We start from the raw sequence: 27,318 nt of genomic DNA, 5'->3' as shown, positions 1-27,318 counted from the left end.
CAGTCCACATCCGAGGCTTATTTTGACACTATGCTCGATCGCAGGTTTTACATGCCGGGTGATTGGCCCGACACAACCCCCAACTTGCAGGACCCGCGGCTCACTGCAGTTCCGAAGACCTGGGCAATGGGGACGCCACATCCCGACGCCTGTGGAAGAAGAATATAGAGCTATTGTACAAAAATACTCTAATCAACTATAATACAATATATGAGGGTTGCTCTGTGTTATCTTGGGGTTTATGTGTGCGTCAAGGGTGAGAAATCTGCATTTTATTGATGAGTAGATAAAATGTCTGTTCTTTGCACGGGAAGAACAGTTTTATGGAAAATATTTGAACCCCATCCTTATTAGGATACACATGGGGATGAATTTGGACTTAAATGGCACCGAGAGTATTACTATTGATCCCAGCGACCCCGAAAACTTTGGAGTGGACACTAATATAGGTCTTCTTCGATTATTTTTACATATCACTCCTTTTTCCACCTCCACCTTTCACTTCCATACCAATAGGGGCTGAACTTCGACTCAAACCACATTGGAATTACCACTATTCATCTCTCAACTCAAAAAAACTATGGATGGGATACTAATGTCGGTCGTTTTCGATTATTTTTACATGTCAGCCCCTAGCCCCTTGTACTCCTTGCCGATAATATGCTAAAAGCCTCAGGTCATTGTCCTTTTATGTACCAAAAGTCATCAAATTCGATGCAGTGGTCTAGGAGTAGTTAGTAAACAAACATCATTACATTCATTTTTATTTATAAATATGTAATGGATCATAAGGTTTAAATAAGCAAATAAAGCAAAATAATGCATGATATGCAACGACGACTTCAGGAATATGTACCCACAAATGTTAGCCATCTTTTTTCAAAATAGGAAGACCGTCTTATGAGTGATAGTGATAGTGATTAATATATTTACAATGTGTAACTCTGCCTCGTTCATCTCCATAATAATAATAATACACTTGTTTCAAAGTTTATCATCTTTTACTTCCAACTTGAAGATGGCCCATATTTTTCAGACGGACTTTTTATTAACTTTGGAAAATGTACTGTATATTAAAACTATATATATATATATATATATATATATATATATATATATAAAGCTTTTGTCTTTTCTTAGCAAGATCGAAAAGTCATGTGGTCTACATAATTTTTATCAATGTCAAAGTTAGATATTTGTTTACATTGAAAGTTACCTCTGAATGCACATTTTTTTAAACCACGAGAAACTTGGTAATCTCATGGTTACCTTACGCAGCTTTGTCATGAAAGCATAAAACTTACGCAAATAAAAATCTTTAAATGGTAATTCGGTAACAAATGAAAATTCAATTCAATCCAATTTAATTCCATTCACCACAAAAAGAAAGACAACTAAATCTCGCAAAGACTCGAGAAAGTATTCGTCTAGTGATTTGTTCCTAACTTTCACTTCGAAGTAATAAAGAACTCCGTACCAGCCACCAACATTTGATTGAATTCACATTTCTCTAGTTTAAGTGTCATGTTGAATTTTATTAAAGAGGAAAAAATTGAAATTAAATAGGAAAGTTTTTACTATTATTCTTGAATTGTCAGGTCAATTTTGTTCTTTCTTAAATATGAATATTATAAAATAAAATACAGTTTTATTTACAAAAACTTATTGCAAACTTCACAAAACGAAAACGATGGATAAAACAAATGTAGATAATATTCGTCAGGATGAAATTCAAAGGACTAATAGAAGTGCAGTTAATTAATCTTTACACTGACAAAAAAAAATGTATAAGTGTTCGATCTGTACGTACTTTCCCTATGAAACAATATAGGCGATCAGATTCTCATATACAAATGGACGTATATAACATATAGATGACGAAGGTAACATATAGTGAGGGGTATTGTGTAATCCCGTGTGCATTTCTTGTTAAAATTGAACTAACACTTGATTTTTATTCTTTCGGTGATGCTTTGAAATTCTGACAAAGTTGCCATTTTTTCGTTCATTCGAATTCAATATGGCGACTATCAAAGATGGCCGCCTTCGCGAATGCACAGCGCTGTCTTTAAAAGCCTATATCTCCCAAAGTAATTGACCAATCTGCAAGCAACAAACACCAAACTACGTAGAAAATATTTTTTTTAAAATTGACAAGAATTATTACTTTTCAATGCGATTAATAACGTAAGAAATAATTTTATTTCAAATTTTGCACATTTTATGATGTGTTTTCTTTATATATTTTTTTTAAATAACAAGTAAACGGCAAATAATTGAGGACAACGATTTGTACCTTTTAAAAAAGTAATAAATTGTCTTTAAATTGTCATGTATATAATTCAGTTTGGTTAAGAAACAACGAAATTATAACAAAATTAATATATCTTCTTTTTTTTTTTTTTTTTTTTTGCTTGATTTTCCCACAAGAATAGAGGGGGCTAAGAGTAATAAAATAACCAAAGAGTCATTTTGCTGAAATCTTTCCAGTTGGATGTGTTGATATTATGATACAATGAAAGAGGAATTGAAGTGGTTCCAGTCTGACAGGTTGGCCGAATCCAATATGGCGGCCATCAAAATGGCTGCCATAGCGAAAACATTGTTCTCGCTTACACCCGGTAAGCACCTATTATATTGATCCGTGGGTGATATTTCTGATGAGCGAAAATTGGTATTCTAGTTATTGCTTATACCTCTGACAACCGAATTCAGAGCATGCAAGCACATATAATTAAATTATCCTCTATTCCTACGTCCTGCTCATGTTTTCTTTTGGTATTAATTCAATCATGTTAAATATTGTAAAACACAATTTTATTTGCTTTAACAGACTTCATCATAATAATTCAACATCTTTAATAAAGCTTGTCGTAGAAAATTACTATCGCGATGTTTTGAATGATAATTAATTTGACGATCAGATGTACAGCTAGCGATAACCAATTGGCATAAGTTGTTCACGGCTTTATTAACTTCTTCAGCTCGTCGTGTTGTCTGAATCTCTGACTTAACAGCCTTGTATCAGCCAGCGCATGAACTGCTGGAGGATTGGCGAAGAGCTATACCCGTCAAAAGATCCATCAAGTTTCCAGTGTTCACTGGCAAGGATTTCGTCACGAATTATTTGTGATGCTTTGAGTTCTGCAGTTGCGTCAGCATGAGAAATGTTTTCGAAGCTATGAACGGCCTTTTCAATCATCTTGGAAGCGCAGAGATTCTCAGGAGCGTTCATTTGCGAAAGTTCACATTAGGTAACTTCTGTATTTGTGATTTCAGATGACGCTTATAGTTGCCATCAATTATCGTTCCACTTTTCTCATAGAGAAGATTAAGATAAGTTGTATTGACATCCCGCATACTTATTATAGCATCTTTATCTCGATAAAATGTGCATTGCAAGATATTTAGTAATTCGATGTCAGCCAAAACGTCTGCGAAGATGTTAACAATCCAGTTTCATGCGGTTCTGGTAAAGATTTTCTTCTTTCTGCATACACCAAGCATTTTAAGTGGTATTTCATGTCATATGCAATTGCGTCCCCGAATTCGTTCAACAAGACGAGAAGGCTGCACTTCAATTCATCGGAACTGTTTTCAACAACGTTCTTAATTTTTTGCCCCATGGACAACGTCTGCACTAAATGAAGTTCACCCTCAGCCTCTTGACAAAATATGCATTTGTTTTTGTCAAATGGAAAGGTAGAAGACCTTGTTGAACTTGGAGCATCTACTGTTGTCTCCGAACTTGTACTATTCACTGTTAATTTCGATGGACGTCCTCTTTTCGCAACCGTAGGCACTATGGATCCATGTTGTAAAGCTTCCTCATATCTCCGCTTCGATTTATCATAGTGTCCTTCGTGAACTAAACTAGAGTGACAGACTTTGCGGAAGAATGCTGCCTTTTCCTGCAGATGCTGAGGAGATAACGGTTTAAGAAGAGATGCAACCACTGAATGCTGAAGATAACCAAATTTGCTTCTGTCCACTGCAATTATTATTAGCTTTTCTAGTGATTAAAGAGATGGATTTCGAGTTACGTCTCCTCTTTTCTGATTCTGGAATACGATACAGAGATTATAATCAAGTTCTTTCGGATTTGGTGACTCCATTTTGTAAGTTAATTACACAGTTTCATTTCTGAAAATACAAGAAAGAATTGGGGAAACAATTTAGAAACGAAGAGTAAGTGACAAGAGGATTAAAGGTAACGTAAAGCAAGTGATGAGATACAATATTTACGTTGCAATTGAAATTCGGCAAGTAACCGCATAGTTTCCCCTACTAACTGTGAGTAGTTCCACTTTCCGCTGTACTTATATACTTTGTTCGAGTACTAGAAAGTTCCAGAAACTTCCATTGAATTCTAATGGAACGTTCTAAAACCCCATTGAATTCTAATGGAAAGTTCTAGAATGTTCGAGAAAGTTCTAGAACATTCTATAATTTTCAAGAAAGTTCTAAAATGTTCTTGAATTTTCGTGTAAGTTCTAGAAAGTTCTATAACGTTAGAAAAAGTACAGACATTTCTAGAACGTTTTAATAAAATGCCAGGGAAACCTCTAGAGCCTCCTAGAACTTTCCATTAGAATTTTATGGCTATTTCTGGAACTTTTTAGCAGTTTTGCATAAATGGTGATATACTTGAGGTGCGCTAATAAGGATGTCTGTCAGGGTACAGCATGCGTCATATCAAACTACTTGTCTTGGAGAGTAGATCACGGATTCATGGTTGGTTTTCGAATAGGTCTCGGTCTTCCTCTACTCATGTGGGAAAATCAAGCAAAAAAAATATTAATTTGTTATAATTTCGTTGTTTCGTAACGAAACTGAATTATATACATGACAATTTAAAGAAATTTATTACTCTTTTAAAAGGTACAAATAATTGTCCTCAGTTATTTGCCATTTACTTGTTATTTTAAAAAATATAAAGAAAACACATCATAAATGTGCAAAATTTGAAATAAAATTATTTCTCACGTTATTAGTTGCATTGATAAGTAATAATTCTTGTCAATTTTTAAAAATTTTGTTATTTTCTACGTCGTTTGGGGTTTGTTGCATGAAGATTGATCAATTAGTTTGGGAGATATAGGCTTTTAAACATAACGCTATGCATTCGCGAAGGCGGCCATCTTTGATAGCCGCCATATTGGATTTGGATGAACGAAAAACGACAACCGTGTCAGAATTTTAAAGCATCACCGAAAGGACAAAAAGTGTTAGTTCAATTTTAACAAGAAATGCACACGGATGTGTAATTTCAGACATAGTAGTGCACCGCAATAATACTTATATGCAGTGTTTCAGAAAAAAATGTTCCGGGGGGGACACGTAGTATTCCCAGCGGCACTGCTGGTATTATTCTATTTAATAGTATATTATAGACATATTTTCTGGTCTCCTCCGGGAGGCACTCTCAGAGCTCCTGGAGGACAGTGCCCCCCAAAAACGTGTCTGGAAGAAACACTGCTTATATGTATGTAATATAAGGAAAACTGTTATATATCAGAACGGCATGATATAACATCTAAGGGCAGTGCCTATGTAGTATACGGATAACGTATGCTCCGTACTGGTTTCTGTAGTAAGCAAGAGGATTCCTTACCTTAATTTGTAACTTAATTTGTTTTGCTAATTTACGAAATGAAGTCTTCTTAGTTTAACGTCTTGTGAATATGCCATTTACGTTTAAAGAGATGAATAAGGAAGTGATGAAGGAAAAATTAAAGGAATGAAAATGGTAGAAGTAAACCAGGGAACCTCGAGAGACTGTGTGTAGCCAGAGGTCGAACTAGGAACTCTTCTCACCGGACACAACTTCCACATTCTGTCACAGTGTGACTATGTCTTCGTGGTAACTTATCTTTTAAATTACGCATGTAGGCCCAGATTCATCTTGTAATAATGATTCCAGATCATTACAGGATCCGGATTTATCGTCTTGTCTCTCTAACTTTTTGTGCACGTTTCGTTTCCTCTGGAATTTTTCTCGACTCGTTTTGTAAATTTTTGTATAATATTTATACCGAATTATTTATTTCACCTAGAAGCGATCATAATCCTTCCGCGTCATGAAAGGTCCACCAAGGGTGTTCATCCATATTTATTATTCGTCTTCGGTGCGAGCGGTCCCGGGTTCGATTCCCGGTGGGAGCACTCGGTCGAAAAAGTGTAAAAAGCTTTTTCAGGCCAGTCATCCTGAATGAGGTTTTCCTCATTCACACCAGGCAAATGCCGGGGTGGTACCTAACTTATAGGTCCCAGGCCGCTTCCTTCCCCAATCCTTTCTTCCTTCCCTTTCACCGGATAGTGTGCTCGCCTAGGAACGGGCTGAATGACCATAGATGCCGAAAGCACAGAAATCTAAAATCCTAAATCCATATTTATTATTGAAGTATGTTGTGTAACTTGCGTGTCTTTAAATCTCGATAAATCCTCTTCATTGTGTTCGTACAAGCACTCAAGTAACGCTAAAACAATGTTTGAGATTAAGAGTTGGTTGAACTAGTGATGCTCACAATACTCGATAAATTTCTCGTCTCGAAAATGACACGAGAATCGTCATGTTTCTATTCTAGTCTCACAAGGAAACATATTATATTGATAATAGCATTGGCCAATCGAACAATGCGCAATAGATAGAGGAGTGAAGAAAAGTAAGAAATCTAAAATTTTACGGGCCGACACCCAGAAACACAGGAGATAGAGAGGAAAGAAGGATCTAAAATCATGTGAAGATAGCAATGCAAAAGATACACTGACACAGAAATAACTCCAAAACGGTTAAAGTAATCAAAATGACATTTACACAACAGTATAGTAAGCAAACATTGTACCCACTGACATGCTCAATAACATTATGTGTAATGCAGTGCTGCCAACAGATCACAGAATGAAGTTTTGTTAAATGACACGGAACACAAATTATAACAACTATAGCAAACCTAATTAACTTACGAGTAGAGTGAAGTATTGATGTACAGTGTTGCCAATGTTTGAGGATAGGTCTATATGAATCTTGGATGTAGAAGAGTACATACAGTACACGACTCGAACTAGTTAAAACCAAAGTATGAGACCACAAACAAGAATGTAATCACTGAAGTACGAAACTAACGGACAAAGCATAGTGTCGAAGCAGGTTTGCCAAAGGAAAATGTCAGAATAGTACCAAAACACGACACATAAGCTGAAATGATCCATGCCCTTGGATGATCAAGTGGTCCACAGGCTTACTGATAGTGCACATGTTCGATTTTTGATTGGAGCATTTTGCAACATAGTAGTAGTGGAATCCTATATTAAGCTAGATGCAGGGCCGGACCTAGGGGGATCAATTCAGGGATTTGCCCAGGAGCACAGCTGGTTGAGAGTATCTTCACATTTTTTTCCGGTGGTCTTTCTCACAAGTACAATACATCCTTGCATTGTTTGAGTGTGACAGAAAAAGTTCATACATTCAAAAGTCAGACTAGTTTTATTTTGCATAAGTGATAAAATATTTTCTGTTCTGGACGCAACTACAATTTAACTATACTGAAATGCCAAAGCAAAGAGCATCTCTCCGGTCTTCGTAGCTTTCTCACTTAAAACTTTCGTGCAACCTTTCCTTCCAACCCGTGCTTCATGTTAGCGAGCCCTACGGAGCAAGCAGAACGGTCCATTTGCTTCATTTTCGTTTCATCGTTTTATCTCTAATCATTTGTGATTTACAACCAATGGACATCTTATCTGACTGGGCAAGAATTTACAGTTAAGTAATGGCTTTTTCGTAAACGATGATCCACACAAGAAACTTTTTCCTTCAAAAGTTCTTTATTTTTCCATGACCTTTTCAATGATATGTCAAATGAGGTCTTCTCACGCATAAGTGGAACGTATTAGCCCACATAGCACACGACGTCTCTAGGACGTCCAATTTTGATCCCAATTATCCCATATAGGTCCCGGGATTATTAAGACCATGAATAGACACCCCATGGACGTCCTAAAGGATTCCCACGTAGGATATCCACGGGACGTCCCGAATGACAGACAATCCCAGGGAAATCCTACGCCGGACATACCTAGGACCACATTATCCCACTATTTACCAGTGGACATCCCTTTGAGATCCCGTTGAATATCCCGTTTTCTGGGTTATTAGCGAACATTTGGATATCCCGCAGAGGTCCTATGGTGTTCCAGAAGCAAATTCGGATGATCCCGAGATTTCCCATTGTCCATTGCGGATCAGTCACAGACGTCCCATGGACGTCTATATGCTAAGTGGGAGCTTATTGCAAACTGAATAGTAACATATTGACATTTATTTAAACAGTTTATATGAAATAAATTATTTATACTTATCCCTATTTGATATGTAACCAGGGCCGGATTTAGCATTTTGGCGCCCCTAGGCCCAATAATTTTTTCCCGCTCCCTAGTCTGGTTAAAGTTACTTTCCTAAACACCTTTATTAAATAATTATATCAGGCCTATATGTTAATTGCTTAAACACCACTCCACGATGCAATTTTATCATTGCAAGTTTTTTGAGGAATTTACTTGGTTCTGGGCTTAACAAAATACCGTTAATGTATTAACAAAAGATTGGTGAATAACTTTGGTTTTGTTCAATTTAGCCATTTGGGCAAATAAATAAAAAAAGTAGTAAAAAATAAGTAAATAAGTAAAAAAAAAACAGCCAGTTCTCCCGTGTTTGAGATCAATGTTGTAACGAAGTTGATGCATAATGTTGAAAAATAGTTTAACTTTACCAACAATTATTTGTTCCAATGAACTTCAAAATCAGAATGCTTTATTAGGCTGATTTTTTTAATCAATTCAAAAAATATGTTAAGTTATGGCTATTTATTTTTATTTCTAGATATTTTTTAATTTTTTTCTCTCGGCCGTGCGCCCCTGGGAGCTTGCGCCCATAGGCCCGGGCCTACCGGGCCTATTGGGAAATCCGGCCCTGTATGTAACAATTATTGAAGTTACTTTGAACTTTAATTATAAACTCTGTTACGAACACTTATGATCTAATTTGCTCTTATTGTTTCCGTTTTTGAAATGTGTTGTACGTATGTAAAAAGTTATATATTACAATGATATTATGTTGAAGCGTATGCTTTCTACTGATTGTTGTTTATGTAACATGAAATTTATGAGGACTGATATTTTAACTTTAATTATTTCGTTTATTTCAGACACGATGTCCGCTAGTAGATCAAGATCTGGAAAGGGACTTCTAAGACAACGATCCTTAGACATTCCAAATCCTCCAGCGAAACGGGCTCCATTGAAGAAACAGCTATCTGAAGATCATGCTGGCCTGCGCCGAACCAATGTTTCCCAAGGTATCAGGGAAGACATCGAAGAAGATGGAGTTTTGTGGTGTGGGGATAAACACAACGTCGGGCAAAACACGGATACGAGTTTTCGCGTTGTTAATTGTTACACTTCTCACTTTCCTCAGGACAAAGAAGTATCTACTAGAGTTCTTCCCACTACTCGACCACGACCAATTAAATTTGCGTGGGTTGAACGTGCTGGATCTGCAGTACGAAGTTCACAACTTGCTCAAAATGAAGTTGTGAATATTCCTCTGTCAGAAAACAACGAAAACAATGTTGCCATAGTAGCACGACGGCTCGAAATTTCTCATTCGAAACCCCTGAGTAGGTTACAAAATTTACCAACCATTGGTGAAAAAGAGGCTATCCTTTATTCACGACAGCAACTTGCAGAAAGGTTGCGTAAGGCATGGAAGGAAAGAGGAAAGAGTAAGACCAATATCGATATTTTCCTTCACCAGTCCATTGACATTCCGAGTGAAGACGAACATTCCTATATGAGTGGCCTGGAATCACTGAGTGTAACAGGACGTTCAGAGACAACCACCACTAATCAAGCTCCCTTGTTAAGCAGATCTGGATTAAATACATCTCTAAACCAGACAAATAATTCAAGTTCCTCAAAATTACCAAGTCCCATCACTAAGTCTCCTCAGAAGCCCATTGGCAAAGTCACAGCAGAATCATCAAACTTGACCAATCATAACAGTAGTAAGACTGAGAGTACTATACCAAAAGATAATGACAATATTACTCTTCAAAAATACAACGAACGCAATTATTCTAACAATAATATAGTGTCAGCAAATAGTAATAGTACTCAATGTATAACAACAACAACATCAACAGACTTTGCAGAAACTTTTGGAAAACCTGTACAGACCAACAAGAAAACCACATGTTTGAAAAACGTGGAATTCCACGTCGATGAGCCACAAAAGAATGTTTCGAGTATCTCATCTTCTGCCGTCAACACTTCCATTTTTCAAACACGTACGCTTGATACGAATACGAGCAGCGAATCTCTTGCAAAAGTTAAGAATAATATACCTTCAGACAATTCCCCAATGACAAACATAGATCATGTTTCCAAAGAAAATGACGAAAATGAAATTCCGAAGACAGTTTCTAACGAAAATACATTATCTCCAAGCCAAGATCAGGCTATCTCGACTATTAGTTCGGACAATAATGAAGATATACAAAACAATTGTATAGTTAAGGATCCAGAACACTCTACAAACACTTGCGTTGCGGAATCCGAATCGGTATCACAGACAACAGTAACTGAAGTGGTTGATAAGAATTCTTTGCCTTTAAAAACAAATAAAACTAGTGCTCAAGAAAAAAGACTTTTATTTAAGAACAGTATTAACAGAAGTATGTCAAGCGTCCCGAAAGCTTCCGAGTTCAAAACCCGAGCACGAAGTGCTTTTGTTAGTAAGCGATCTATCTCTTTGCCGCATGCAGACAATAACTACAGAAATCTTCTGTCAACAGTTAATAAGAAGAGTGCAGTATTACTTGGTAGTTCTGCAAAGAAACGCGTTAATTCTAGTGAGAATGAGAAGTCAGTTGCAGACATCGGTGATAATAAACCGAGATCTATCCAAGAGAGAACTCTAAAATCTGCACCAATCAAACTTCGGCGTCCAAAAACAGCCCGTAGAAAGACTCAGAATCAAGGTGAGTCTTCTGCAGACGAAGAAGAGGAGAAAAGCAATAAGAAACCGAGTAGATCGAACGTACGTGCTCAGAGAGGTGCAAGACTAGGAGCTGAAATCGTAACTATGGTATCACTGATAAGTCCATCAGTGAGTGACACTGAGAATGAAACGGTTCAGTTTAATATCACGGAAAATCTCGAGTCTGATCAGAAGGAATCCGATGAGAATGAAGAATCTAAAGAAGCAAATGGGAAACCTGACTGGTATTCCACCCGAGTCATCATAAGAAAATCACCAAAAGCAGGTGAGTACTAACCACTACGTTTTAATAATTTTGTTCACATTTCAATAGGCCTAATGGGTGAACTAGTGGTTAACTATCCCTAATCGTACATAGTTCAGTAATTATGAATGTTCAAATGTGTGAACTCTCCATGTCAAAACATTGCAGCGCGAAGAGGTCTCTGTTGTTTGTTTACACTTTTGTCTCCCCCCTCCACATTTCGACTGTTGTGATTTCACACCTTGTGTTATATCACCACGTTTTGGTTTTCAGAAAGAACAATAGCATAGAAAGTGAAGCAAGACCAGTGGCGTAGCGGAAAATTCGTGTGGCTCCCGCAGAATCCGAACATTGGGTCCCACTCCCAACATAGCTTAAAATTTTGACATTATTATATAAAAAAATAGGCTACTCAAATCTAAAAGGAAAATACACAAATACGAGGTTAGAATTCTTACCTTACTGTTGGAAAAGTTTTCTTCTTCGGAGATTTTTGTCAACATTTTTTTCCACAAGTGAGTCAATGTTCATCTATGGGCACGGTGCGATTCTACGCTGAGAATGCTAAGAGCTGCCAAACGTTTTTGTATCATGGAACTTCGAACGTATTTCTTGATAGATTTCAACTTGGAAAATGGTCATTCAACTGTTGCAACAGTCACTGGTAGTGTTAGAAAAAAGTTTAAAGGTCACAGCATCATTAGAAACACTGACAAATATTTGATGACTTTCAATGGTCACTAGGTTAACCGAAGCAGTTTTCATTGTTGTCATATTTCTATGCAGACTATTGCAGATTAACAATAGCTGATCAGGAAAAATAGCCGAGATATCTTTTGAGTACATTTCTGCCAGTTCCTTATTTACGAGGATTTCATAAAGTTCGTCTTCGGTTTCCTCCATGAAACTCTTCGGCTGAATGCAATCGAACTTGTCTAGTATATGTCTGGGGGAAATAAACCAGTTTTTTTCATTTGAGAAAGAACAATGTTCAAATTTGCGTAAAACCTATTTATCGTGAAAGACAGTTCAGGATCTGTAAGCTGTTGATTTTTTCGTACGAATTATTCCCTTCGATGAAAATTCAGATTTTACTTCCCATAACTTGCACAATTCTTCTGCTTCATTCTTCACCTTACAGAAATTGTTTGTTTGGAAATTCCCCTAAGGTTTCTGTCTAAAAGTTGAGATGCTCCCACTAGACTTTTCTGTGATGAGTGCAATACTTTCAATATGAAGATGATCGTTTCTAGGATAGTTGACTGTATCACAGTGAGCAAAAGAAATCCATAGGATTCCATGTATATATTGTATTTCCATAAGGTACTGACTTCTCTTCTTTCATCTCTTCTTTACTTCTCTTCTTTACTTCTCTTCTTTACTTTCCTCTGAATCATTGTCAAAATAAGACATGAACTTCTCATGTCATTAGTTTTATTTTTGTTTACATGATTCACTAATGAAGTTGACGTGCTTCAAACATTATTGAAGCACTTCTCTTTCCAGGTTTAAGCCTAAACGTCTATCGATGAATCAAAGTAACTATTTTGAAAAAAGGCATTGTGCCTTGATCTCAGGTCTTCTTACGTAATGCAGTGTTCTTACCTTAGATATCTTAAAAGGCAATTTTGCTTTCACTAAACGTTTGGATATTGATTTTATATCGTAACTATACCAGTCTTTAACCCAAACTTTAACCTCCCCAAAAATTCACAAAATGTCGTAATATTCTGAGGGCATAGTGATTGTTTCGTGTTTTCTTAGTTCTTTTTAAATAAGGCCAAAAATTCTGTCAGGAGACAAAAAGCTATGCCTACGTATTGGGAAATAATCTTTAAAAGAGGAGGCGTTGAGTTCTGGTCAATGCAATATCTGCTGAAAATTTGCTATATTCAGGCACCTTTTACAACGGTAAATATATATTCAGTTTCGTTGTATTTTCTCTTAGCCATTGTGTAAGGCTCATATTAAAGTACCAGAATCCATTTAAAAACGCATTTTGAAAAAAAACCGGCGTTTGTTGAGTTTTGTCAAAACGGTCCTTAATTTATTTTTAAAACAAGATTACGTCGGAATTTTTACAGAATCGTTTACTACTACATTGAGATTATGTGCTACACAGTGGACATAAGATGCAGTATTTTCCAATTTCTGAATTTACGCTTGAACATCAGAGTATGCACTGCTCATTACAGATGTTCTGTTATATCCTTAACCTCGATACTTGCTCGCAGAAGTATGAGGAGGACCCAAAATTGTACTCCTGGGCATCGTCTACTTGTAGTACGAGGTTGCGCCGCTAGGGCGCTGTGGAAGGAGCTCTTCCGACTCAGTATGCCAAGCGGCATACAGGATGCATGTGGTTTCTCTGGCAGTTCTCTCTCTCTCTCTCTGTGTATGTATCTGTAGCGTACCCGTGACACGAAGAAATGTCAGGTTTTAGCGAACAAAGTGCAGCTGTGAAGTTTTGTTTTTTACTCGGCAAGAATGGTGCAGAAACTATTGTATCGATGCAAAAAGCTTACAAAGAACATGCTCTCAGTAAAAGCCAAGTGTACGAATAGTTTGCTCAATTTGAAAGGGAAGAAATGATCATTGAAGATTATCCCCGTTCAAGTCGTCCTTCAAGTGCGCGAACCGAGGTGAACATCGACAAAAACTGTGACCTCATCAGGGAAGGTCAACGAAGAATAATCAATCAACTCGAAGACTTGTTTGAGTTGTCATGGAGCTCCATTCAGCGTATTTTGCACGACGATTTGGGAATGGGACGAGTGGGTGCTAAGTTTATGCCTACACTTCTCACCGAAAAGCAAAGGGATCGTTGCGTGGAAGCCTCTCGTGCAATGAAGGACTCAGTCACAGATGATCCACACCCTATTCGCCAGATTTCGCTCCCGCAGACTTCTTCATCCGACTTGTTCTGTCGGATGAAAAGGGGACCTGAAAGCCAAGCATTTTGCTGATATCGACGAGGCCAAACGCAATGTCAAGATTTCACTAGAGGTATCAAAGAGGCTGAATTTGAGAAGTACTTCCAACAATGGAATGAAGTTTGGGCAAGTGCATTAGTACTACTAGGGAGTTACTTTGAGGGCGATGAAAGTTGTATTTTAAAAAAAGTATTTAAAAATAAAATAAAGTCTATACTTTTTATCAGAAAATTCCAGTTATCTTGGGTCCCTTATGTCTATTCTGAATAAAATTTAAGATTACATTAGCAAGTCCTTTTGCATTGGTATTGGGAATGTTCAGGAAGCCAAGGAAACTTTTAATTTGTTTTTAATTCTGCTGGTGCGCCATTCATGTCATTTTCGACAGTAACATATCGAAATATAAACCTAAGCTGAAGTTATTTCTGTATGTCTTGAATACGTAGTATCTAGTATAAGGGAGAAAAGAGGACAATTCTGAATTTCTGAAACAATTTCATATTCCGCTTCGGAAGCCAACATGCAGATAAATTCGTTTTGAATTTTAACAGTTAAGTATGTTATGCTTTTCTTCTCATGGCTTGTATGAAGTAATTTGGCTACAATTGGGTCATATTTCGCAAGTAAATCGATAATCGCCAGAAAATTCCCGCTATTTATCTCACCTGCGGACTATCACTACGCCTCTGAGCATTAATCTATATTTGCTTGAATGGTTTCTTTTCGTTTAATTCTTTTAATTGTTTAATGTTTTTAAAAGTAAATATACGTATAATAGTTTTCTCGAGTGCGAGAAGTCGATTTAGCTAGTTCTTAACTTGTAGAAATCATTCAGAGGCGACATTGATAAAATTTATTTTGAGGGAATCGTAACAATTCTTGCTTACCATTATCATAAAATTGGACGAATCGATTATTTTCGGAAGCAACAAAGCAATTTAACACTGATTCGATACTAAAAAAAATCATTAAAGAACAACTTTGAGTTCAAGAACCGAGGGATTAAGTAGATCTTTAATAAAATCGCTATAACGTGATAGCTGTCGAAATGTTTGCCCACGAAACGATAATTAATTTCTTTTTTTGTGTATATGGCCCCACTTCGTTGATCTAAGTCTAGAATCCGATCCTTGAATGAATAAATCATGGGGTAAAAATAAGGTAAAAAGAGAATTACTTCAGTGTGCGGTTAATTATCGAGTTAAAATTTAACCTGAATAACACTAGTAACTTATGTATTATGAATTTCACATTGTAAGCTACTTTTTCTGGGTCTATCTGAGAAAAATTGATAATATTCTAGTCATAAACGACGTGTAGATTTATGAAAGTGTAGAAGTGCACTTTCTAGAACAATATGCAGCCCGCAACACGATAGAGTAGCGCAGGTTGTTTACCTTAAAGACTTCTAAGATATTCTATACATTTTTGAACCCCCAGAACGTGTGACCTTCCAATGCCTCTTCGAGTCGAAAATCGAAAAAAAAAAAGATCTTATACGCGATTAGATTTGGCGATTAGATCTATCTGTGTACAAAATTTGGTGAGTAGGTGACTTTTCTATACGACAATCTAATGACAGATACATTCTTTTATATTGTATGTTGGTATAGATGAGTAATATCAATAGGGCCACTTTGAAAATATAATAGAACGATATTCTAAACTCACTTACAGCAGTTATTTAGGAGTGGAGAGAAATATGATCGCCTGAGACAGTGGCACAGTGGCATACCTAAGGGCACCATCCCTTAAGCATGTTTGAACATACCTTGAGCAAGATTAATGGCAAAATAAACAATTACTACATACCGTATATATTAGTCAGGAAAACTTTGTGCTTCGATAGACCGGTCGTGGTTACTGAATGCATTCTAGTCTTCTACAAATGCCCTGAGTCACCTAGGAGTACAAAGTTGAATTGTTTTACTAAAACAATATATTTGATTTTGAGTTTAGCGTTCCGTTCAGCAGCGAGACTATATGAGACGTACACCTATAGTTTAACGAGGGATCCGAACCACGTGGGCTCCCACTTGGAATCAAACCCGAATCTTCCATAACAAAGGCGCGTACGCTAACTGCTTAGCCACTACTAAAACAAATAGAATGCAATTAGTTAGGAAAATGTGAACTGCCTAGTATATCAGAAAGGACCAGCGTTCTATTTATAGGAAAGGGCGTATCGGTGGACAAGAAAAATCAAAATATTATATTTTCGTAATATTTAAGCAATAATAAACTAAAATCAGAAAAAAATGCGAATAATTTGGTCTCAAACGGAAATCGTGTTACCCATTCGTGACTCTCGGAAGCAAAGGGCCACAAAGAAAGAAGACTCCAGGAAACCAACAGAGGAACCACGTACAAAAACAATTCAAGGGAGTATGTTGTTATGTGTTCTGACAATTAGTTCAAGTTTCAACTTTATTCTTCAAAATAACTCTGTTAGGGATAGGGATACAAATACCCTCCAACTCGTTCATTAGGATGCCCCCAAAATACTCTCCTGCTCTGGGGCTTCAAAGAGATTTGTTAGGCGCTGAGTATGTTGTATGTGATGCTCGAAATGGGTCATATATACTGGAATGATGTATTTTCATATGTTTCTTCCTTTCATTAATTTACCGATACTTTTCATAGTGAGATTGTAAATGTAAAGGTTTTAATTGGATGGTACTTTTAAAATTCATATGCAAAATATAGTCTATAGGCTACAAACGCCGGCATTCGCATTTTCCGCTTCTTGTACTGGTTATATAGGGAATGCTTTGAAACCTAGGGGATGATAATCTTAAAGAAATGGAAAGAAAGAGAATACTGTTCCACCTAATTCGAGCATACTTATTTACGTGAAAGTATTTTTGTAATGGCGAGACAACCAAAATCGTCAGTGGTTGTTGAACTTTCAAATCATTTTACTATTTCCAAACCGAATTTGAGTTTCAACTTTTGTAACAGATTTTTGATTTCAAGAACTGAAAACAAACCGAAAATCAAAAATGTCATGAAATGTGAACAGCGCTAGTTGCAGCTTTCTTCACTCGTATGATGACGTCGAATTGAAATAATGCAGAAAAAGCCTTATGAAAAGAAAGCAGCTTGATTCACAAAATCAAACTCCAATATATTATTTTTGCATACACAATTAAGTAGACTATAATATATTAAACTTAGTAGCTGCTTTCGTTGCACGCGAAAGTTGTGTTAAATGTGTGAATATTTGGTACCGTGCAAGGTGTGACAAGACAAGCTGTCATGCATATAAATGTCTGCACTCCGTGGTGCCTCACGCCACCAAGAAGACGACTTCTGGACTTTTTAACAGTTGCACGTGCAGTAGCAGTCCGTCCATCGGAAAGTTTAGCAAACTTGACAGAATCAATTTCGTACTAATTAAAATTATGAACTTTCCACAAAATACCCTCTCTTCTCCCTCCTCCCTCTAGCCTCAAAAAGACTACTTTTATAACTTTGTTTCTAGTGTTGGGTGGGAGTGGAAAGATAGGAAATAACAAGGCAAGTTTAGTTTATGTGATTGTATCTGTCAGAAATTATATTGTAACAAGATTTCTTCATTTTGTAGACGTAAAAATGAGTTTAGTTTATAATGTAACACAGAGGTGTTAAATGAGAAGAGTTTCTTTGCCTCATAAAATGAATTTAGAATTAGATAAGAAGACTATTTTGACAAACTAATCCAAAATGCACTCTAAGTACAATAAAGTCACGATTATCCGCGAGTACCGCGATTCTTTTAAACCTGGTGCAATCGTGCTCAAATTTTTCATAAGTAGTTGCTGCAGACTCACACCCCGCATGCAAATAAATAAGCACTGTATGTTCCAAAACATAAAAAATTAATTGCATTGTAAAAATCAATATTTCCAACAACAGTGCACGTTTCGAAGTGCAACTCTACTCTGATAAGCGTGTTTTTTGTACAATAAAACATAGTTTTATGTTGAAATGTATATATTTGTGTTTGCACCTCATTTTTAGTCTTTTTTTCGGGTTATTCACGGTGCCCTTGCCACCAAATTCCACGGATAATCATGGTTTTACTGTAGTACAGGGCTAGCATAAAGTATTAGCTACACGTACACACATGAAAGATATTTGAAAAAGAACCACAAACTCACCAAATTTATTGTGTGGCAGCACCACTCCATTATCTTTCCGATCGTGTGTGGCAGTGCGAGCTTAGTACCTGTCGAAAATGGAGGAGAAGCAAGAAGAAAGACGTCGAATATCGTCTGAAGTGTCGTGTTACCAAAGGGTCAAATGTTGGTGAACATTTGTAAATATGTTTTGCATAGAGAGCCGTTTTGTATAGTATAAACTTGATGAGTTTGTGGTTCTTTTCATATACAATATGTGATCAAAAGTATCCGAACACCCCCCAAAACATACGTTTTTCATATTAGGTGCATTGTGCTGCCACCTACTGCCAGGTACTCATTATCAGCGACCTCAGTAGTCATTAGACATCGTGAGAAAGCAGAATGGAGTGCTCCGCGGAACTCACGGACTTCGAACGTGGTCAGGTGATTAGGCGTCACTTGTGTCAGAAGTCTGTACACGAGATTTCCACACTCCTAAACATCCCTAGGTTCACTGTGTCTGATGTGATAGTGAAGTGGAAACGTGAAGGGATACGTACAGCACAAAAGCGTACAGGCCGACCTCGTCTGTTGACTGACAGAGACCGCCGACAGTTGAAGTGGGTCGTAAAGTGTAATAGGCAGACATCTATCTAGACCATCACACAGGAATTCAAACTGCATGAGGATTCACTCCAAGTACTATGACAGTTAGGCATGAGGTGAGAAAACTTGGATTTCATGGTCGAGTGGCTGCTCATAAGCCACACATCACGCAGGTAAATGCCAAACGACGCCTTGCTTGGTGTAAGGAGCGTAAACATTGGACGATTGAACAGTGGAAAAACGTTGTGTGGAGTGACGAATCACGGTACACAATGTGGCAATTCGATAGCAGGGTGTGGCTATCGCGAATGCCCGGTGAATGTCATCTGTCAGTGCCAACAATAAAATTCGGAGGTGGTGGTGTTATGGAGTGGTCTGTTTTTCTTGGAGGGGTTTGCACCCCTTGTTGTTTTGCGCGGTACTCTCACAGCGCAGGCCTATATTGATGTTTTAACCACTTTCTTGCTTCCCACTGTTGAAGAGCAATTCGGGGATGGCGATTGCATCTTTCAACACGATCAAGCACCTGTTTATAGTACACGGACTGTGGTGGAGTGGTTACATCCTCATTATCCTCATCAATATGCGTTAACATTTCAACAGCGAATTCATATCTGAAAGGCTTGTCATTAAACTGAAGTTTTTGAACAAGTTGTAGCTTGTAAGTTCTGAGACCTAATCTTTTGAGTATGATATCATGCACAGTCGATCGCAGGATTTGTAGTTGTGCACTCACACGATTTATAGATTTGCGTGCACTTTGCTGAAAGGATTCCCTAACCCTCTCCATTTCTTCTTCATTCATGGGTTTTTCCCACTGCCTTTCTTCCTCAACACAGAGCCAGTTCCCAGCAATTGTTTATGCAATCTAACAACGCAATGGTGGTCTGGTGGTTCTTGTCCATATTGTTGTTTAAATCTTCTATGTACGGTTATAGGGGACTTACATTCTGCGAACCAAAAACAGCACTCCACTTTCTGGTGAACACTAAAGGACACTATTTTGCTCATGAGTTATGGACTTCACTTCTTCAGTGCTGACCAAGACCCCGTGGCACTCTTATCATACGCTTCCTCTAGGTCGATGAAAACCATATGAAGGTCCTTCTGGTATTTACTGCACTTTTCCATTAGCATCGTAAGTTCAAATATTGCTTCCATTGTCCATCGCCCTGGCATGAAATCAAATTGGTTCAATGTTAATTTATTTTGGTCTCTTCTCTCAATCTTGCTTCTATCACTCTCTCCCAGAACTTCATTGCATGGATCATAAGTTTTATTCTTCTGTGGTTGCGACATTCTTGCACATATCCTTTCTTTTTGAAAAATTAGTACAATGTAACTGCTTCTCCTTTCTTTTGGCACATCTCTTGTTTCCAATATGCTATTTAAAAAAATCGAGTCAATCATTGCACTCCTTCTTTACCTAAATTTTTCCATGCTTCGACAGGGAGATTATCCGGTCCTTTTTCATGCCATTTTTTACCTCTACCATGGCCAGAATCCGAACCAGTCCTTGATTCGTGGACAGACTTTCGCAAGTTTCCTTCGGAATTTCTTCTTTGAGAAGCTTTCATAAATACTCCTTCCACTTCTTTATTTTCTCCTCACTTGTCAGAACCTCGTTATTTTCATCATTGATACATGCGAAATATCTTTCTTTTGCCTCTCTCTTACCTTCGAAAAATAATTCTTCCTGTTTTCTTTCCAGGTTGTTTACAACTCATCATAAGCCTTACCGTTTGCTGTATTAACTAGCTTCCTTGTTTTCATCAGATCTAGTCGATTACCATAGTTCTGCCGTTTTCAGTATATTTCCTTCTTCTCCTTCACAGCCACTTGAATTTCTTCATTCCAACACCATGTTTTCTTGCAGTTTTTTCTTTGATTTCGCAATATTTTGGTTTTAAACTCATTTCCTTCTTAAACCCGACGATTCAATTATTTTTTCACTGCGTATTTCTTTCTTTCTTTTCCTTTCCGAAAAACTCCGGATAACATCATTTCGAATATACGCAGACAGAATCAATGGTTGAGTTGGAAATAAGTATGCTCTTTGGTTGATTAGTTTTTTGGAATGGAGTGGAGCATTCCCTTCAGCACTGAAGCTATATGAGGCGCTGACCTATAGCTTAACGTGGAATTCGAACCAGATTTGTAACCATCATGTTACTTTACGATCTTTTGGCACAGGAGACTCGAGTTCGATTCGTGGTGGGACTCATGTAGTACGGAACCCACATTAAGCTGTAGGTTCATGTCTCATATAGCTTCGGTGCTCAATGAGCCGCTAAACTCTAAATTAACCAACTAAATTGCTTCTACCGGAAATTAAACTCCGGTTTCCAGCGCACGCTGACCATATAGCCACGATTAAGATTCGGGTATGCTCATATGTGTAGACTTGGCTTAGGAATGTATTTTAATATAGTAGAGTTTCTTTTAAAAAATATTGCTGGAATGATTTTTGACATCGTACTGGTATACCATACTGAGTTATATCAGGCCCATTCGATCACTGGGGAGAATAAAACGATCCATCCAATGAAAACTCAAGTCCCGAACCTGAAACTAGTCTTCAAATGTCATTGGCTACTGAAAGACAGAAAGCAGGTCATGCAATATGAAATAATAAACTCCAATAATAATCATCCGAGGAATCACCCTAGAATATTCCAAGATCCTACAGATATTCATAAACTGTTTCAGAGGTATTCCTTCTATACTGATAGTCTCTAAAAAGTTGAGAGAGAATAGGACATTCCCCTGATTCTTAGCTGTTAAAGGTAAAGAATAGTGTGAATAGTAATGGATCTTCTACTTGCGTGCAACTGTCGACTCCGTTTTGGAGTTATGCACTCGGGATGTAATTAGAGCTCTCACATCGCTCTCAAAAATACGAATAATTCTGGAAAAAATTTTAAAAGGCTTCTCACGTTGAGCTTTATACTACTGTAGTAAATCCGTTCTAGGAAGTTTTCAGACCATCGTATTGATTTTTCTTTCCTTTTTATTATTATTATTACGTACAAGACTTGCAACTTCACGTGCGTGACTTGAAACTACTATCTTTGGAAGAACTTCCTGTCTGCAAATTAAGTCATTATATGGTCAATGCTCATTTCTTACTTTTATTTTTATTTTAGGCAGCTGGTAATGAGCATCAGAAGAATTCATTAGGGTTCTCTTTGGCAACTTAATTTCCCTTTTGTTTAAAACCAAGTAGCTTTTTAAAATTATAAAAGAACTGCAGCACTAATTTAACCCCATTAAGTGAATTTTCCGATTTAAACCGTCCTCATACATGCAATTTTGTTGCCTCCGAAGCTTGGAAGTTTCATTAATCCGATATTTACGTAATAATTTTGTAGACTACATAATTTCTATAGAACGAGGCTCTTATATTCAATGTATTCCTTCGGTCATACAAAATTATAGTTGTAGTTCAATCTCACGAAATTACCTCGGTTTTAATAAGCTAGTAATTCAAGCTTGCATGTATTAATCATGCGAGCATATTCAAATGACTCAATTTTCTTCTCCATATGCTAACGTTGCTTTCAAATATCTGTTTAAAAAAATAGGATTAGTCTACAATTATCCGGAATATGGTTCTTGATTTCAGCTTGGTTGTTCTCCCCCGTTTATCTAATGCCTCGCGCGAGCACCTTTGGTACTTGGGCTTCCGGGTTCGATTTTCGGTGGAAGAGCCTTGAAATTTGGATGCATTACTATAGTTCGGATTTCACATTAAAGTGTAGGCTCACGTTCCATGTAGTCTGAATGCTACGAAGGGACCTTAACACCAACCAACAGATTTCACCTGATACTTGACACTCAGCTGCGAGTACGTGGAATTTCTTCTCTCCATCTTAACCTAGTAAGCCACTCATAATGCCTCCTCGTCCTTGGCCTGGGAGACTTGGGTTCGATTCCCGGTGGAATCTCATATAGTTGAGCTGTAGGTCCATGTCTCATATAGCCTCGGTGCTGAACGGGGCGCTAACCTTCAAATGAACCGACCAATAATGCTGCCTTTAGGCAATGTCAGCAATGTGGGTTATAGAATACGAATGATACATATCTATCGAAGGGTCATTTCGTAACAAGTCTCTAGTTATGAAAGAACAGTGGTAGAGAAAAGGAAGGAACCTTCTGTATTTCACAAGAAATGCTATTTAAATCTTCATATGTTTCTAGAAAGATTGATGGAAGTCATAAGTAAAACGAGAATGATCAACATCAATAATCAGTTCCAGGATCATTCAAGAAGAAGAAGAATATGTAAGTCTGCTGAGTACGTCTGTCCCCGTCTGATATAGTATTAACAATAATATTTCCGAGTGAAAATATTTATTTTTTATTTCATGTAGTGATGCCAAACATTGTATCTTTGTGTGTAGGGGGAAAGGCAAAAAAGAAAATTATAGTCAATATTTATGTACTTGATTTTATGCTTTACATATTTCAACTTGTACCTTGTACAGTTCCCACAGTCGTCTTAAGAACTGTCTTTTAATTCTTGCCTAATGAGATTTTTTACGTCAGTTTCATTTCAGGGCGATCGGCCTCGTACTTCACCAGCAGTAATAAAGCAAAGAGAAGAACTGAGGCGTCGAATTCCTGTGACCACAACAGTTTTTGAGAAAAAACCTGTTGCAATAGATCCACGAGCGAAAAGGCGCGTAATTAGAGCAAAGAGTATACTACAGACTGATAGGTAAGTCTTTACACAATTAATCTTAAGCAGTTCAGGATATGACTTCGCTTCTTTATGGTGATGATTACACTGGAGGTCATGGCAATTACTCAATGACTTCTATTTCCAAGAGGTTATTGTAGGTGAAGTTTTGTACTAAGATTAAGAAAAATTTTGCATATCACCCTTTGCAAAACGACTAAATACCATTCAAATAACATAGCCGACGTAGAACCAATGGGATTTGTCTTCTTTGATTTTCGTAGTTCCCTTGTGGCCAAGAAATTAATATGCGTAGTTTCTTGGATCATAGCTTCAGTTTCGATTTTGATCTCAAGTTAAATTGTAGTTCTATTTTTCATTTCAACAACAACAACAAAAAATAAATAAAATAAAATAAAATAAAATAAAATAAAATAAAATAAAATAAATAAATAAATAAATAAAATACACGTTTTAATTGTAATATTTTGTTTATTTAAAGCCACGAGTTAGAGACTGAATTTCTCTGGAGTTTGCTTTTTTTAAAAATACTATTGTTTTTGGCAGTGTCCTAGTTGCCTTATGTTTATAGCTTAGTTTGGATCACAGGGCAGCTCTCATCAGGGCCGCCCACAGGGGGGATGTATGGCGCAAGCTGCGCCATTGAGAAAAATTTTGGGGGGGATTTTACTCTACTTTCGAACTAGCAATTTTACTGTCGGAATAGCATTAAAACACGATTTTGAGAAGGTAATTTTCAAAAATTTTCCGGGGTGAACCCCCGTACCCCCTGCTTCGATACTCAATGAATGAAGTACCGCGCAAGTAGCCGTATGAAAGGAAAGGTTGGTTCGTTTTAAGAGAGAAGGACCGCCCAGGAGTTGTGAATGGCGCAAGTTGTGCCATCGAGAAAAAAATTGGGGGGAATAAAAAAATTGGGGAAGAATTTTACTCTAATGTCGAATAAGTAATTTTGCTGTCATCAGAATAACATTGGAACACGATGCGATTTTTTTTTTAAATCTCGAGAATGAATCCCCCTACCCCTGCTTAGAAACTCTATGAATGAAGTACCGCGCAAGTTGCTATATGAAAGGATGGGCTGGTCGGTTTATCGCTTTGTGGATATATCTGGATCAGTGGGTGAAGAAAGGATTCATTAGGCCTTACAGGTGTTTGTTGAATATGTCTGGTTTTCCATACCTAACAATATTATACCAGATACTTCTGTCATTACCAGCAACGAGTTGCTCAGCAGAGAGGATTATGAGTAAAGTAAAGATTGTAAAAAATAGACTAAGAAGCAGCATGGGAGATGTGTGGCTCTCCGACATGCTGGTCCTTTCTTCCGAAAAAGACATTTTAGAATGCATTCCCAATAGCGATATTATAGACAAATTTGCTTTGTCGAGTGAGCAAAGGAAAAAATTATTACTATATAAAGGACATCAAGGGTAGGTTAATGTCACCACCACGACCAGTAATAATTTAATCCAACAAATTATTACTGTAAAAAAAAAAAAAAAAAACCTAGTATGAGCGGCCTTAAAAAGAAGTGAAATCACAAAAATGAGCGCCAAGTTCTGGTGAACAACAGTTACAAACCATCAAAGAAATCACTTTCAAATTTAGATTTGAAACTTGCCTATGTTGTCTGTTGAAAATTACAAAGTAGTTTGACATAATTGTGAGCTAGTGGTAACCATACAGACAACAGCCAAGTTTCAAATCTAAATTTGAAGTGAGCCAGTGAGTGTTTGTAACTGTTGCCCACCAGGACTTGGCGCCTATTTTTGTGATTTCAATTCTTTTTAAGGCCACTCGTACTTGGCTCTTTTACAGGAATGTTTTTTGTTGGATATCACTTCTTTTTGTAGCCTAATTTCGAGGATAACATTTTCTTTTGGTATCAAACTCAATAACTTGTAACTTGCGTCTTACTTTTCATGTACAAGGGAATTATATCAATATTTTGTAAAGAAAAAAATAATACTACTAATTGTAAAAAAAAGAATACCTGTGCCATACACAGTGTGTAGAAGATTGTATACCTTTCAATATCCTTATAGAACATATTTAGTATTGTACACTACCAAGACTACTAATAAAAGTAATGCCATTTTTATAATTACTACTGCCCCTACTACTACTACAAGCATTCTATAATACTACTACAGGAAATAAAAACAACAAAAATAACAATTACTAGTACTATAAAAACTACTGCTACACTGGGCAATTGTTTTTAGAGGACTTGAGTTTTGAGGAGGGAAGAGATTATTAGTTTTGGGGGGGAGTGCGCCATCAGCTTTGGGGGGGATGGGCACCCCTGGCTCTCATTATATATTGCTGAATGGGTGCATATCACGGGAACGATGATCATATCAGTACGAAAGTTTAACTGTGATTTCTTATTAAGTACGGCTTATTATAGCAGACATCATGTTTACATTCTTCTGTGACGTAGCACGAAAGCTATAGTCGAAAGATTAATGACCGATTGTATTTAATAGTGCCAGAAAAATATTCGAAAATTGTAAGCACCGGTATTGTTTAAAGTTCTGTGATACATGTTTGTAACTGATTCGTTAAAATCAACTATTACATCAACTAAAATTAACGATTAAAATAATCAGTTACAAATTTCATTAATGTTTAATTTAATCGATTAAAGGGTCTATCCGATTCGCCATAAGAACCAGACTGTGTCACGTTATCAGGTCAAAAGTCACGTTGCGTGCTAAATCTATACTTGCCGCGACCTTATCCTGATAGCCGAGATACGCAGCTTCAATTCAGGTGACTCCGCACACATTACATAGTTCCTCCCGTTACACAAGTAAAACATTACTTAGGAGATCAATTCAACGAGTTAATTGAGTTCAAGTATATAAAAATGTCAATACCGAAACAATATTTAAAATAAATGATACTACATTTATTAGTAAAGGGTTATGAAAATGACGTCACGACTCAGAATCGGAAAGAGAGAAGGAAAGAAAGGAGTGAAAAGCCGGCAGCTAAGATGCAAGTCTCTTGCAAGTTGAAAAATCTTATAACAAAAGCAGAGGACCAGTAAAATTACTTAATTGGTCAATGTTAGAAACCGTCCACAATGGATAGGAAATGGCTTAATATTTTTATATGATATATAAATTAAATAGAGTAACTACCCCGTAAGAAACTTCATTGCCTGCTGATAAATGAAACAAAACAAATAACGGAACTCACATGTAACTTCTGCAATTTTTGTGCAGAGAGTAACACTGCTCTGCCAAATATAGTCTTCGCGCGTGCAGAGTGTGTACGTGGGTGTACTGAAACTGAAACCATGAAGAGTGTTAAGCGCGAAGTTGAAAATATGAATGAATCCGAATTATCATCTTCTCAGTATTATCGCAAACACGAGGAAAGGAAACCTCTTTAAAGTCAAGCAAAGTAAATTGCCAACAATTTGTACGCTCGACTAAGAGAAAAATATGCAGACACAACTATTGAAGAAATTGTTAATATGATTGTTGCCGGTTCGCTGTGGTTTACTCAGTGTCAATGTAGAGTTGCTGTGCTTTTAGAAAAAAAAAATCGTATTTTTAATTTATTGTGTGGGAGGGTGGCTGCTCGTATGTTTCTGTTTATGATTGACCTTTTCCAGGTAGATATATGAGAATAACTTCATTTCTTATCCTTTCTTACCT

The 27,318-nt window shown here is 37.0% G+C and overlaps 1 protein-coding gene across 1 annotated transcript in view; it reads left to right on the top strand.

Moving 5' to 3' along the window:
- The window catches only part of LOC145690236 (uncharacterized), a 139,719-nt gene that overhangs the window by 47,342 nt on the left and 65,059 nt on the right, over nucleotides 1-27,318 (top strand). The window contains exons 2-3 of the mRNA XM_081764926.1: nucleotides 9,204-11,321; nucleotides 23,491-23,662. Coding sequence (XP_081621052.1) covers nucleotides 9,209-11,321; nucleotides 23,491-23,662 — 2,285 coding nt within the window. The 5' untranslated portion in view covers nucleotides 9,204-9,208. The remainder of the gene's footprint in view (nucleotides 1-9,203; nucleotides 11,322-23,490; nucleotides 23,663-27,318) is intronic.

Source organism: Thermobia domestica, chromosome 7, assembly GCF_964235325.1.
Source record: "Thermobia domestica chromosome 7, izTheDome1.hap1.1, whole genome shotgun sequence".
Classification (NCBI taxonomy): domain Eukaryota; kingdom Metazoa; phylum Arthropoda; class Insecta; order Zygentoma; family Lepismatidae; genus Thermobia; species Thermobia domestica.
This window is presented reverse-complemented; position numbering and strand designations above follow the sequence as displayed.